At 30.7% G+C, this 15,670-nt stretch overlaps 2 protein-coding genes across 3 annotated transcripts in view; one reads left to right on the top strand and one right to left on the bottom strand.

Annotated features, from left to right (window-relative positions):
* Positions 1–306: 306 nt before the first annotated feature.
* LOC107472675 (2-alkenal reductase (NADP(+)-dependent)) lies at positions 307–2,831 on the top strand (the record flags this gene model as incomplete). Its single annotated transcript, XM_016092180.2, is given in 5 exon segments — positions 307–532; positions 1,172–1,349; positions 1,600–1,766; positions 2,100–2,182; positions 2,272–2,831. Coding segments are annotated over 5 exon segments (1,032 nt in total). The 3' UTR covers positions 2,651–2,831.
* A 5,451-nt stretch (positions 2,832–8,282) lies between these two features.
* The window catches only part of LOC107472677 (2-alkenal reductase (NADP(+)-dependent)), a 15,350-nt gene continuing 7,962 nt past the window's right edge, over positions 8,283–15,670 (bottom strand). The window contains exons 2-6 of one of the 2 annotated variants that reach the window (XM_052257155.1): positions 12,670–12,782; positions 10,606–10,783; positions 9,901–10,067; positions 8,999–9,081; positions 8,283–8,903 (exon numbers count right to left, since the gene is read on the bottom strand). In XM_052257155.1, the coding sequence (XP_052113115.1) occupies positions 8,525–8,903; positions 8,999–9,081; positions 9,901–10,067; positions 10,606–10,783; positions 12,670–12,782 (920 nt within the window). In that variant the 3' untranslated portion in view covers positions 8,283–8,524. Of the gene's footprint in view, positions 8,904–8,998; positions 9,082–9,900; positions 10,068–10,605; positions 10,784–12,669; positions 12,993–15,670 lie in introns of those variants that run through there. The other variant, XM_016092182.3, reaches the window with a different exon arrangement.

Raw genomic sequence — 15,670 nt, 5'->3', positions numbered from 1 at the left:
AGAGTCAATGAATTATAACTTATAACTCAAATGGCATAATCTCTCCATACTCAATTAAAAAGTTACGAATTCGAGTGTCTATCTTCAGTTAAAAAAAAAAAAAGTAGCAACCTCGGCACTGAAGTTAGAAGTCAGAGCATTAAAATTTGAAAATAAATTGAGAGGGTAGAACATTCACACTGAAAGTATGATCATAGTGACGTGAATTGGTATTATATTGTCTTAAGATCGTAAGCAATGACGCAAACCTTGCAAGTTATAAATATAATTGGAAGAGTGAAACAGTGAAAGAGAGAAGACACCATCAATGGCGGAAGTGAAGAACAAGCAAGTGGTTTTGAAGGATTATGTCACCGGTTTCCTTAAGGAATCAGACTTGGACTTAGTTGAAAACACCATCACTCTCAAGCTTCCAGAAGGTTCCAATGAGATCCTTCTCAAGAATCTCTATTTGTCTTGTGATCCTTTCATGCGAAACCTTATGAGCGACATAGGAATCCTTGAGAAGTTCCTTCCATATGCTCCTGGCTCTGTAAGTTTTCTTTTTCCCTCTTTTTTCACTTGGAACAATTTGATTATAAAGTTGATAATTGTGACCTATTTCTAGATTAGTGTTTAAATTAGTAGTAGCTGCGAAATCTTGTTGAGATTTGAGAATATGAATTGAAGTGCTGTATGTTTGGTAGTTTCTAGATTTTGTCACCAATTTTGAAGTTAAGAGAATGATATCTGAAGAAAATTGAGACTACTTCATGTTGTGTTATCAATAACCAACATCAGTGGCTGTGTTATTATCACTTATCATAGTAATCATTTACTTACAACATTGTTTCAACTTTCATCCAATTAAAATAGGATATAAACTTAGGTAAAGTTGATAGTTGAGAACCGTTAAATGGTTTGATAAATTTAACTAAATTGTCATCTAACGACTCGTAGCGTGGAATTAACTGCACCTGAATTTCCACTTTACGAGAAGAGTGAATCAACCACAAATTGTGAAAAGAAAAATTTCATGGTTTAATTGTGTTGGTACTTCGCAAAATTCCAAACAATTGGTTTTGCCGTTTGATCTAAGAAGCAATTCATTTAGCATTGTTCTGCTGTTGATGATTCTATTTCAATCATAAATTTATGTAGCTACTAACTGTTGGTTGTTGCATTATTGCAGCCATTATTTGGATATGGGGTGGCTAAAGTCCTGGAATCCGGACACCCTGATTACAAGAAGGGTGATTTGGTGTGGGGGTTTACTAAATGGGAAGAGTACAGCTTGGTCCCCTCATCTCGAATTCTTTTCAAAATCGAGCACACCGATGTTCCACTTTCATACTATACTGGAATTCTTGGTGTGTAACTTTCCACAGCTAGTTCTTATTGATTCTTGGTGACTGAAACACTTGATGTTAATATAATATGCAATACTTGCAATGCTGGAATTGATCATTATTCGTTATAGAGTATTTGGCTGACCAGCTATGATATGGAGGAAATGAAAATCAAATAACCTTTTATACTCATTTGGAACCAATAGCTTACTGCTTTTCAGAGATTGTTTTGCCTTTTGGGTTGCTTAACCTGTTATCATTATGATTGCAGGTATGCCAGGAATGACTGCTTATGCCGGTTTCTTTGAAGTTGGGCTTCCTAAAAAAGGAGAGAAAGTTTTTGTTTCTGCTGCCTCTGGTGCAGTTGGTCAACTTGTTGGCCAGTTTGCGAAATTGACCGGTTGCTATGTCGTTGGAAGTGCTGGAAGTAAAGACAAGGTATTATTCATAAGGGAAAAGTCTAGAGGGCCTGCAATTTTATTAAATTTTGGCCAGCATGTAACCAACAGAGAAAAGTGAGCCATTAGATAAAATCTCACACCAATCTCACACCATCAAATCATCATTGATGGCTAGTTGATGGCTAACAATCACAAAAATTGCTGGCCCCCTAGCATTGCTCATTCATCAAATTGTTTGCAAATAATCCTATCCTGTATCAACTCCCCTCACCCACATGTTGCAAAGCATATGATTGGCAATACCTGAAAGCTATTTCATTTTAGAGTTGCTCACATTCTTCCACTTGAATGCTAATCTTTCTACAACCAGGTGGATTTGTTGAAGAATAAATTCGGATTCGATGATGCTTTTAACTACAAGGAAGAGCCTGACCTCGATGCTGCATTGAAAAGGTTTGTGACATAAAAACTTGAACTGCAAGTTTCCTTTGAACAACTACACACTAGTGAATAATATTGACTCTCACCATTTTATAAAACAGATACTTCCCTGAAGGCATTGACATTTACTTTGAGAATGTTGGAGGGAAGACACTTGATGCTGTGCTGCTAAATATGAGAGTCCATGGCCGAATAGTAGTATGTGGAATGATCTCGCAGTACAATCGTGCTCAACCTGAAGGGGTAACAAATCTGGGAAATCTCATAATGAAGCGGATTCGTATGCAAGGTCTTGCTGTCACCGATTACTATCCGATGTATCACAAGTTGGTGGAGTATGTGGTGCCGAAAATCAAAGAAGAGAAGATTGTATATGTGGAAGACATAGCTGAGGGACTTGAAAACGGCCCTGCTGCTTTGGTTGGCCTTTTTAATGGTCGCAATGTTGGCAAACAAGTTCTTGTTCTTGCCCGTGAATGATAGCAGCAATATCAGCAACATGCTTGGTTTTCTTTCTTTCTTTTATGCTAGCTATATGAAGAGCAATGCTACATAGCCAGCAAATATTATCATTTTTTACTAGTATTTGGTCAGTAATAATTTGTACTTATATTTATAGATGTTTTATACACAATAAATATATAATTTGTATTTATATTTACTATTATTTTGCACATATAAATTAATACAGTTTGCATTTAAATTTTTTAGAATTTGCACAGATAAATTAATAAAATTTACTTATTAAAATTAATTTAATATTTGTGTTGGTCAAATAATGACAAAAAATATTAAAAGTGATTGATTTCCGGGAATTTCTCATATCTAAAACAGAGCTTGAGTGGAAACAAATGCTACAATGCATAAACATTATTTGATAAAAAAAATAGTGCAGCAATCACATAATGTTGTATGAGTGGTGGGAAGATAAAGGGAAAAAACAGATACTTTAGTCTTTAATAATACATATTCAATGTTTTAAGGACTACATTAATGTCCCTCCGGTAATATTAGCGAAATAAAAAAAAACAGCAGAAGTTACTTTATTTAATATTTATTAATTATTATAATAATTAATGAATATTAAATAAGATAAATTTTGATTAATTTATTTTGATTATTAAATATTTTCAATTTCTGAATATGAAGTAAGGTCAAAGAATATGTATATATTGTTGAGAACAAAACTGTTACAAAAATTCAGTAATATTTTTCTACTAAAAATCATTCTTAACCACAGAAGAATAAATTTATTGAAAATTGTATTTGTAAATGTCTAAATGGTATTGTAAAAATTAACAGTACAAGTTTTTCGAGAGAATTAATTAGGAGTGTAGTCAAGTAAAACTAACTAATTAAAAAATAGGTTCATTATAAAAAAAATGGTAAAATATATTTTTTGTTCCAAATGTTTGCGATTTTTTTTTCAAAAATACCTCTAACATTTAAGTTCATTTAATTTTGTCCCTAACGTTTTTGATTAATTCAATTTTATTCCTAATGTATGTTTTCGATTTGTGTTAAAACTACCTTTAGAAGTTTTCAATTTTCTCCCTAACGTTTTATATGAAATTAACGTTAAGTGATAATTTTGACTCAAATAAAAAGTTAAGGACAAAATTGAATGTAACTAAATGCTAGGAATATTTTTGAAGAAAATCGCAAACGTTAGAAACAAAAAACATACTTTACCAAAATAAAAAACATCCCACTATTCTTATTTTAAGAATTTCAAAACTAGAAATAAAAAAATGTTGGCTTATATTGTAGTTGGCTTCCTCGAATTTTTCTAACATAATAGGATAATGGGATGTTAGTTCCATAAATCATAGTTGTTAGAACCGAACTGGTGATCGAACTGGTTAGATTTTAGTTTGTTGGTTTATTAGTTCAACCGATAAATTATTAGTTGAATCAATAAAATTATTGTTGTAAAAATCGGACCAGACTGGCCAATTCAACCGAAAAATCGGTGAACCGTATCTAATACCGGTCCGATGTTTGGACCGTACAATGAATTGAGCCGGTGTGAACCGGTAAATGCTTGAGGCAGGGTTCAAACCCTTGCCCTCAAAAAAACAAAAGCACTCCACAACCACCAGGCCACTATGCTTCTTATTAAAATTTATGCAAATTATAATACATATAGATATTTTTCATCAAATAATTTATTTTTATTTAATTTATTTTAATTTTAATTATAAACTCACTCATTCTTAAATTAATTATATTTTTATTTAACAATAATTCTAAACTCACTTATTTTTTATAATTATATAATATCTGTTAATATTATTTTTTAATAAATTATTAAAATTTAAAAATAATAGTTATTTTAATATAAAAACAAAATAAAAATATTTATGATAGTGTAAAAATAATAAAATATTTATTGTTCATATTCCATATTGTTTTAAAATAACTTGATATTTTTAAAATATTAGTAAAAATATGTATTTTAAATTTTTGACTATTTTTTATTTTTTATTTATATAGGACCGGATCAATCAGTTCAACCAGTAACTCATCGGTTGAACCAATAACCCAGTGACCCAATAATCTGACCGGTTCGATCACCAGTTCGGTTCTGACAACTATGGATAGAACCAATCTCAATTAAATAATTATATAAAATTTTAATATTTTCTTCTTCACAATAAATATTTTTTTCATTTTTTTTATACGAAAATATTAATTATTTTTTTAGATTTTAATAATTAATTGATTAATTCTATACCTATTATATTGTTATATACTATGTGTAATTATTAAAAAAATAACGTTAATAAATATTATATAATCATAGAAAAAATTATGTTATAATTACTGTTTGGTGGTAAGCTAAACATTCTGTAATTTAAAGATCTTGAGGTATATAAAATATTTAGTTTTGCTAGGTAACCAATTTTGTTAGATAATCAATTAAGGTGTAGTCAACAGCAAACAATAAAAAAAACCCATTAAAAAAAAAGAATTATGCATTTTTTTTAGACGAAATGTGATGAAGGAGAAAAAGAAAAAAGATAGAGAACGAGAAAAGGAATGTGCAGATACTAAAAGCATATTTTTTAAAATTAAAAAATTACCTATACTTTCTCGTAATTTTTGAAAGCGAGAAATATGCTACACATATAAGTCTTTTTGGTATACAAATTTATATAAGTTGGTCCAAATCCAACAAAAATGACCTTCAGTGTAGATTACATATAAATATGGGTTTTCTTAACTCTTGAATAACGCAAACGATTTTTTTTCACTCAATCAAAACTGCAACGCTCAAAATTCAAATAAGGATCAAAATCTCTCAAAAGTCTCTGAAAATCATCGCGAAAAGTGAAGGAAGTTGCGAAGCTGAATTCGAAAAGAATTATGAAAAAATGAAATAAGAAGTTGAAGAAGAAGAAGCATTAGAAGATGAGGAGAATGAAGAGGAAGAGTTTTGAATTATGCAGAACTTATCAACACACATACACTGAAAATTCTTAAATAATACACTCAAATATCTTGGTGTTACACCCAAATTTGCTGCAAATATCGAAAAATATTTCCTCTAATGCTGCATTTTTCTTCTTCTTTTTTTTTATTTATTTCTTTCTTTTAGTTGAATAAATGTAAGTTCACAATCTTCTAAGTAATTTTACAGCATTATGTGTTTCTTCTTATTTATTTGATTTTTTTATTTTTATTCTTGTTAAGAGAGAAAAATACGAAGAAACTTGAGAAGGTAAAACAAAAACGAAAAAATGAATTAAAAGAAAAAAGAAGAAAAAAGATGATGATGATGAAAAAAAAAAAGAAGTAGCAGAAGATGAGGAGGAGGAAGAGGAAGAGTTTTAAATTATGCAGAACATATCAGCACACATACACAAAAAATTTTTAAACAATACACTCAAATATCTCCGTGTTACATCCACATTTGTTGCAACTACAAAAAAATATTTCCTCTAATGCTGCATTTTTTCTTCTTCTTTTTTTTCTTTTTTCTTTTTTTCTTTTAGTTGAATGAATGTAAGTTCACAATCTTCCAAATAATTTTGCAGCATTATGTGTTTCTTCTTATTTATTTGATTTTTTTGTTTTTTTTTCTTGTTAAGAGAATAAAACAAAAAGAAACTTGAGAAGGTAAAACAAACAGAAAAATATGAATAAAAAAAGAAGAAAAAGATGGTGATGATGATGAAAAAAAAGTAGTAGAAGATGAGGAAGAGGAACAGGAAAAATTTTGAATTATGCAGAACTTATCAGTACATATACACCGAAAATTCTTAAACAATACATTCAAATATCTTTGTGTTACACCCAAATTTGCTGCAAATAAAGAAAAATATTTCCTTTAATGCTGCATTTTGTCTTCTTTTTTTCCTTATTTCTTTCTTTCTTTTAGTTGAATGAATATAAGTTTATCCTATTCCAAGTAATTTTGCAGCATTATGTGTTTCTTCTTCTTTTTTGTTTGATTTTTTTGTTTTTATTCTTGTTAAGAGAACAAAACATGAAGAAACTTGAGAAGGTGAAATAAAAAAAAAAGATGAATAAGAAAAAAAAGAAGAAGATGTTGATGATGATGAAAAGAAGAAGAAGAAGAAGAAGAAGTAGAAGATGAGGAGGAGGAAGATGAAGAGTTTTGAATTATGCTGAACTTATCAGCACATATACACTAAAAATTCTTAAACAATACACTTAAATATCTTCGTGTTACACCCAAATTTGCTGCAAATACAGAAAAATGTTTCTTCTAATGTTGTATTTTTTCTTCTTCTTTTTTTTCTTATTTCTTTCTTTCTTTTAGTTGAATGAATGTAAGTTAATCATCTTCCAAGTAATTTTGTACGATTATGTGTTTTTTCTTCTTCTTTGTTTGATTTGTTTTGTTTTTATTTTTGTTAAGAGAGTAAAACAAGATGAAACGTGAGAAGATAAAACAAGAAAAAAATATGAATAAGAAAAAAAAAGATGATGATGATGATTAAAAAAAAGAAGAAGAAGCAGTATAAGATGAGAAGAAAGGAGAAGAAGAGTTTTGAGTTATGCTGAACTTATCAGTACAAATACATCGAAAATTCTTAAACAATATACTCAAATATCTTCGTGTTACACTGAAATTTGCTGCAAATACAGAAAAATATTTTCTTTAATACAGAACTTTTACATTATATTCAATTCAAACTATCAACGATGAACAACAATTTTCACAAACAAAACAACATTATTCACCTACAGAATCATAAACTACTAACGAAAACATTAACTAGAATCGAACCACACCTCAGCTACTTGATTGGATTCAAAACAATAATCAACTTCGTTCTGATTCAATTAACAAACGGAACATGAATTATTTATCATCTTCAACAACGAGATAACTGTTTAAAACTGATTTTAGAGCTTGATTTCAAAAACGTAGAAAACGAACAAAGAAAAACGCAGAGATGGAAGAGAACTAGATCAAAAACGTTGAGAAAATTCGAAAACGAAAACGAATTCCTTTCGAAAAAGGCAGTTATATATTCGCACGTTGATTGAAAAGTTAATTAGATTACGAGGCGCGCGAGGTGAATTAGGGTAAAATGACTTGTATGGACTTGTATGGAAAAATGACTTGTACGTGGAGAATAATTATTTAAAAAAACATATCACGCAGTCTGTCCAAAAACATACCATTGAGCATTATTCAAGAAAAACGTTTCTCTAAAATAAATACTTCCTTTTAATTTGATTTTAAAAAAATGTTTCGTAAAGCCATGTTGTTATGGATAAAATACTGTCTTCTCCGAAACTCAAAAGGCAATGTGAAAATCTAATGGAGTTAACATCATCTTTTTTTGGTTTTCCAGAGTTAACATCATCTTTTTTTGGTTTTCCAAAGTATCCCCCAACCCGGTAGGTCAAGGACTAATCCGCCGTGATACTGAGCTCCATTTAAGGATTTGCCGCTGGCCAATGGGTTGCTGCATGCACAAAGCGGGATTCGAACCCCCGACACTTGCTTAAGCGGACTAGTGAGCTAACCACTACACCAACCCAACTTGGTTGGAGTTAACATCATCTTTAACAGAAGATTATATTAACAGGAATACACTAAGCAAGTATTTAAGAACATTAGACAAACGACTTACAACAATAAGCCAACATATTAACCAATGTTGATGCCTTACTTGTTACTGAAACATGGATCATTTTTCTCCCTTTCACCAATTTTAGCCCTACTCAACACTCCATAAAGCATCCACTATGTTTGCAAATCAGTGTCTTTTTCTGTCATATCAGAACCATTGGAAAGTTTTGCTATAGAACAAATGAAAACACTCACACATATACACTAAACACCAAATGGAAGAAAATGAAACTACGCATTCATTCACGAGCAAGAACAATCACTTGTTTTCCAACATTGCGACCACTAAAAAGGCCAATCAAAGCCGGAGGAGCCTTTTCAAGGCCCTCGACTATGTCTTCTACATACACAATCTTCCCTTCTTTGATTTTCGGCATGACGTACTCCAAGAACTTGGGATACAACTGATAGTAATCGGCAACACCAAAGCCTTGCATACAAATCCGTTTGAATATGAGATTCGCCAGATTTGTTACACCTTCAGGGTGAGCAAGATTGTACTGCGAGACCATTCCACATACGACTATTCGTCCATGGACTCTCATATTTAGCAGCACAGCATCAAGTGTCTTCCCCCCAACATTCTCAAAGTAAATGTCAATGCCTTCGGGGAAGTATCTGATTTGTAAAATGATAAGATCCAATATTCACTAGTATGTAGTTTTAAAAAGGAAACTTAACTCCATGGCAGTACAAATTTTTATATCACAAACCTTTTCAATGCAGCATTGAGGTCTGGCTCTTCTTTGTAGTTAAAAGCATCATCAAATCCTAATTTATTCTTCAATAAATCCACCTGGTTGTAAAAAGACAAGAACTCAGGTAAAAGAATATCGAGGTATTAACAAACATAAATGGCAATATGTTCATTTGACCAAGATGAATTTATGTCCTTGATGTCTTGGGAGTGTCAACACATGTCAAAGTTATCAAATACAAGAGTTCACCAAATTCGCAGAGCTTAAGTAAACTTGAGTCATAAAAGTATAAAACTCAACTCATATGAGTCTATTGATTCACATGTAAATTTGACATAAGGACCTAAACTTGTAGGAAATTTAACACTAGAGTTTGGTAACCTTGAGATATATAGTTACTTACAAAAGCTTGGAAATTGGCAACAGTTTTCTGCATGATAATCATGCTATTACAAAAATAGCATAATAACCCAAATTAGTTCCTAAAGATATTTTAGTCAACTATTTTAGTCTCCACCCTTTTACTCTGTTAAACAAATCAGTTCAAACATTAGATTATTCCATTAGAGGCTAACAATGTTCGCTTGAGTGGGGATTGATTTGAGAATAAATTTTAGAGACCTTAATATCTTTTTTCAATAATAATGGGGACTGATTTGAAAAAACATTCTAGGCTCTAACATGAAAATTTGACGTGAAAACTGATTTATCAAATGAGGTAAAAGGTTGGGGACTGATATGTTTAATAAAGTCAACATCTAGGATTTGGTAATTAAAATTTGTTGGGAGACTAAAAATTCTGTGGAGGCTTATTTGGAATATTACTTTAAAAAAATGAAAGTACTTGGAAGTTAGAATCATTTACCACATATCAAGAGATATATATATATATATAACAAGAGAAATAAGATGAATACCTTGTCTTTACTTCCAGCACTTCCAACGACATAACAACCGGTGAATTTAGCAAATTGACCAACAAGTTGACCAACTGCACCAGAGGCAGCAGAAACAAACACTCTCTCTCCTTTCTTAGGAAGCCCAACTTCAAAGAAACCAGCATAGGCAGTCATTCCTGGAATACCTGCATTCATTGAGTCAAAATTAAAGAATGTCTAAACAAACAATAATCCCAAGAACTATAAGCAAGTAACATCCATAATCTTGCTCCATAACCGGTCTGGTTTTAGAATATTGGAAACTAATCATTCAAATATGATTTCCTCCATAACAAAGCTTGTCAGCCAAATGCTCTATAATGAATAAGGGTTATTCCAGCCATATAACCTTCACTGTCCTAATCCCATCTCTAATTAAAAACACAGGAGACTTGTCTCTCCGAGTTGAAAATGACAAATCCATCCCTCACCAATCTCCTGATTACTAGAAAAGTTTGTCCCACTCCATTCAGAAAATAGAGACATATTAGTCCTCCTGTATATGTACAGAGTTTGTAAGGAAGGACAAATGTATCACCATTTCCGAATAATACTTGACAAACAAATGATTCATTTATCGCATGAAATCGCCATAATAAGACGGTTGCAGTTGAGAATTATACCAACATCAAGTGCTTATTTCACCAAGAATCAATAAGACCCAAAGTTGTTGAAGAAACATACCAAGAATTCCAATATAGTACGAAAGTGGAACATCGGTGTGCTCGATTTTGAAAAGAATTTGAGATGACGGGACCAAACTGTACTCCTCCCATTTAGTAAACCCCCACACCAAATCACCCTTCTTGTAATCCGGGTGTCCAGATTCCAGGACTTTAGCCACACCATATCCTGTTAATGGCTGAAATAATGAAACAGTTATTGAAATAGAATCATCAACACAGCAGATTGCTACATGAATGGCTTCTTAGATCAAACTGCAAAACCGATCATTGGGAGTTTCCCAAAGTACAAACACCATTAAACCATTTTTCATTTCTACACTCTTCCAAACCAAAAGTTATAGAATTGATTCTTTTTTACCTATTGTTTCCCATGTTGTTTGAAAAGCATCCTGTTATAAGGTAAATTGAGGCTTTCTAAGTTGAAGATTATAATCAATAATGAATTTCTAATTTCAAATTTCTCAATTCTGCATTCCCATGGTACAATAATTATACAGAATACTAAAAGTTCTATTAATTCAATTGGATTGAGTGTATAGTCTAATATCAAGAAGAACACAATAGCTACAAAGTTCCATGATTATAAGGAAAACTAACACATTTGACTTCCTAATAAACAAATGCTGTTTGAATTTTATCCTAATCCTATTGCTGTTTCCATGGGGTATCCCATTTTTTAAAAGATGGTTGATAGAGTTGGTAAAACCAAACTCATATTCCACAAGGACACAAGTTCAATTACTGCCACAAATGTGAGGATTATTTTGGCGTATGATCTAAAAGTAACTATATAAGTGCTCAAAGAACCTAGAGGTATATCATCACCACTCACTATTCACTATAATGCTCAAAATACTTGAGTTCCACATCTTCAATTAAGACTCTGACACTGATAAATGATAAGTGATGAAAAGAAGCAGTGGCCCCAGTGATATTGGTTATTTAAACATAACATCAAATAGTGTGTAACCTTTACTCAACTTTGTCCAAAAATCATACTCCTAAGTCCTAAGTCCTAACTTCAAGCATGTGACAAAAACTAGAAAATTCCAAACATGCAGCAGATTTTTTTTTTCTGGTTTTCCAAAACCCAATTACTCTCAACCTCCTAAGTTAATAGCTCAGGTGAACATGCAGCACTAATCTAATAATATCATAAAAAAATTGGCAGCTAATAATCCGACACAACTCTCAATTTTACCATCAATTCCTGATTTTTGGTTCCTCAATTAAATTAAAAAGATTAAAGAGCGACAATAAAAAAAATCCGAGTAAATGGTGAAATTCGCCTCTGAAATTCACTCGTATTATAAGTTGGTCTCCTAAATTTTTTTTAATCAAATTTGCCTTTCAAAAACTAAAATGTACTAATTTAAAGAATGAAAGACCTTTTAAATACTAATTTGACCATTTACTTCTCAAAATTATATAAAATTGTAAATGTTAGGTTGAATGAGATAATTTGTTAGTACTTTTAAGATTAATTGTGATGCTAGTTATTTTAGTTCGGGTGATAGTGTTGATTTTGCTTGTGTTATTAGAGATTGTAATGAGAGCTAGCAAAGAAGGTGTTTGGGAATGATTGAGAGTAATAGTATTCTTCAAGAAGAATTGTTTGCTATTTGGAAATGATATCTTTTAGCTTGGGATGTGGGTCAACGAGATGTTATTTGTGGGACGGATTGTGTGAAATTATTTAATCTTGTTACACAAGATGGTTTTGGGTTTAGTGATTCATTGGTGCTCAAAATAAGAGATATCATGCATTGGAATTGGCGTGTTGACTTTCGTTTGATTATGAGAGATGTAAACACAGTGACAGATACTATGACAAAGATGGCGATAAAATTACAACTTTCGCATGTGGAGCTTCTTTTTCCTTGGGAGGAGTTTAAGAGTAGTCTTAAACGGGACTGTCCCCTATTTAAGCAATTCCTTATTTTGTTTGTTTTATTTTTTTTGTTTAATTTATTTCCGTGACAAAAAAAAATGAAATAATTTTTTTTCTTTGCATTAAACAGAATTTTCGAAGCAAAAAAGAAATTAAAACTAAAAAACTTACAGAGCCAGGGGAATATGTACCGAAGCCTTCGAGGCCTTCTATCTTGCTCATGAGCATTTGCATATACGGATCACATGAGAGGTAGAGGTTCTTGAGAAGGACCTCGTTGGAACCTTCCGGAAGCTTCAGTGAGATGGTGCCTTCAACTATGTCCATGTCAGATTCCTTAGGGAAACCAGTTGCATAATCCTTCAGAACCACTTGCTTGTTCTTCACTTCCGCCATTGTTACGTTCTTGTTGCTCTGTTTCTCAGATCAATATTCAGTGTGTGTTTTTATTTTATTGTTAGACTCGTGTGTGTATTTCGTTGCAGAATTAAGGTGCCAGCTTCAGCTAAAATTTATAGGAGAACCACTGCATGCTTTTTTTTTTTTTTTAAAGTAATCGGCAGCGAAATTCCGTTTAAAACCCTGCGAATTAATTGATCACTTGACCAACCAACTTGAATTGGTTCACTGCATGTTACTCTGCTCCAAAATATTCCATTCTTTTTCTTCTTTTTTTTTGGTTTTTATACATTATTTTTTATTTAAAATTTTGTAAATAAAAAATAAATGGTGTAAATTTGTTTTTTCCTTTGAAAAAAATGCCTTTTGTAAGAAAAAAACTAAGCATATATACCATCAAATGCAATTACTAATATTGTTAAGGCCAGTAAAGCTATCAATTGATCAGGAGAATAACGTTGTTTGGAAGTTTGATAAAAAAATGTGTCTTTTTTATTAATTCTTTTATTCAAGTTATTTGATAAAAAATGTGTCTTTTTTATTAATTCTTTTATTCAGGTTATACAATCTGAAACTCTGTCGGCCGAAATCACGAGCTATAGTTTCACAAGTGCAGTCTGGAGAGATATGGTACCTCCAAGAGTAAAGTTATTTGAATAGTTTGTGTTAGTTGGTAGAATTAATACCAATGAGAGGTTGAGCAGATTGGGTGTTATTTTTTATAGTGATAATATTTGTGTTCTGTGTAAAAAGGAAATAGAATCGGTCTAGCATTTATTTCTTCTTTGTGAATTTACATGGCAAGTGCGGTGCACTTGGTTGAGGTATTTTGGGCAGATTGGGTTGTTTCTGAAACCATAAAAGAATTGTTTGAAAATTGGACTGCCATGCACAGTAAAAAATAAGAGTAGAAGATACGGCTCACTGGATTTTTTGCAGTGATCTAAAATATCTGGTTAGAACGGAACGACAAAATCTTTAAGCATAAAGAAGTAGGGTTTGAGAACGTCCAAAGCAAGACGCTTTTGAGCTTCCAAGAATGGAATTCTAATTATCCTTTTGGGTGTTGATAGCAATGCTGGAAATGCTAAAGAGAATTGATAGATTTTATGTAGATAGATATCTTTTAATTTCTGATTATTTGTGCTCCACTCTATTCTATTATGTTAAATTTTCTTTGTTTAAAAAAAAACTAATATTTTTAGTTTTTACTAATCATTTTATTAAAAGGATGTTTTTTATATTAATGTATAATTCAAATTTTTTACCTCATCAATTACGAAATGATGACTTGTTTTCTTACAAGTGGTTAGGATGACTTGTTTTCTTTTGAATCACCGAAATAACGGAAAAAGATCCTCTCCAGTTTTTTTAACAATTGATAGAATCCAGTGTGATCTATCACCTTTGATTTTATGAGTGGGACTAGAAATAAATAAGAGAGAGCGCAATGAATGGTTAGATTGAACACTGGATACCATCCAGTTTTTTTGTCACTGGAGAGGATTCACTCCCCGAAAATAACCAGGTAGTTTGATCTAGAGGTGGCAATTGAAGTAGAATCGGACATATTTTTGCTTTATTCGATTTGATCCTGTTTTATAATGATTTGTATAGAAATTATTCTATTTTTATTTATAAATTGTGAAAAGTTAAATTTTAAGATGTTTTTGTAGTAAGGGTTTGGTGCCCCTTTCACCATTTCTAGTGTGTTTCTCATTAATGGAGAAGAAGAAACCTGAATTCACTTTAAGTGTGGGTTGGATTGGGTTGGGACTTGGGCTAAATACGAGCCTGGTTTTCCCGATTCAGCCCAATCTTGGGTCAAATTTTTTAAAATTAGTGTCAAAATTTTTATTTTAATTAGATTTATCTCATTAATTTAAATTTTATATTTTTATAATTTTTTAATTAATAATTTTATTATGTATTCTAAAATTATATGTTAATTAAATTTTGTTTTATAACATTGGAGTGTTCCATTAATAAATGATATCTTTTTTTTTTACTAAAGATAGGAGATTCGAACTCGCAATTTCTTAATTGAGTATGGAAAGACTATGTCATTTGAGATATTATTTATTGGCTACTTTAACAAAATATTTGATAATAAAAAATATTTGTAAAATTTTATTATTATTGACTTTATTTAATATATTCAATAATAAATAAATACTAAATAAAATAAATTTAAACAATTTAGAGTGATTAATTATTTTTTTATTTTTCTAACATGATCAATACTTTAATTCACATACACAGGTAAGTATTATATTTATTTTACATCATGAAACCATACCTGCCATATATAGTAGCTTGCATAGAAATGGAATTTACCAGAAGATTAAATATTCTCAATACTTGTTTATATAAGTTTTCGTATTTTTAAATTGTAGAGAATTTTAAATATAAAAAATTAAATGCTGCAATAATATTATTCAATTTCCAAATACTTTGTTTTTTGGGAAAATGTAATCACTGCACGTTGGTTATACTTTTAAATGTTTGGTTTTAGAAAGATAATTAGATTACTTTTAATCATGAAATATTTTATTTTAATATGATAAAATAATTAAACTTTTCCAATATTTAATATTATTTTAAGAAAATATAATTTAATAAGAATTTCAAACCAATATAAAATAAGTATAACAATTTATTATATTTTATATATCAAATGCATTAAAATTTCATACAAAAATAAAACGTTAATTATTTCAACATGTAAATAATAAAAATCCCTTCTCGACTTCTTGAGTTTAGTTTTTGTATC

Source organism: Arachis duranensis, chromosome 2 (assembly GCF_000817695.3).
Source record: "Arachis duranensis cultivar V14167 chromosome 2, aradu.V14167.gnm2.J7QH, whole genome shotgun sequence".
Lineage (NCBI taxonomy): Eukaryota > Viridiplantae > Streptophyta > Magnoliopsida > Fabales > Fabaceae > Arachis > Arachis duranensis.
The sequence above is the reverse complement of the archived record's forward strand: the minus strand, read 5'-3'. Positions and strand labels throughout refer to the sequence as shown.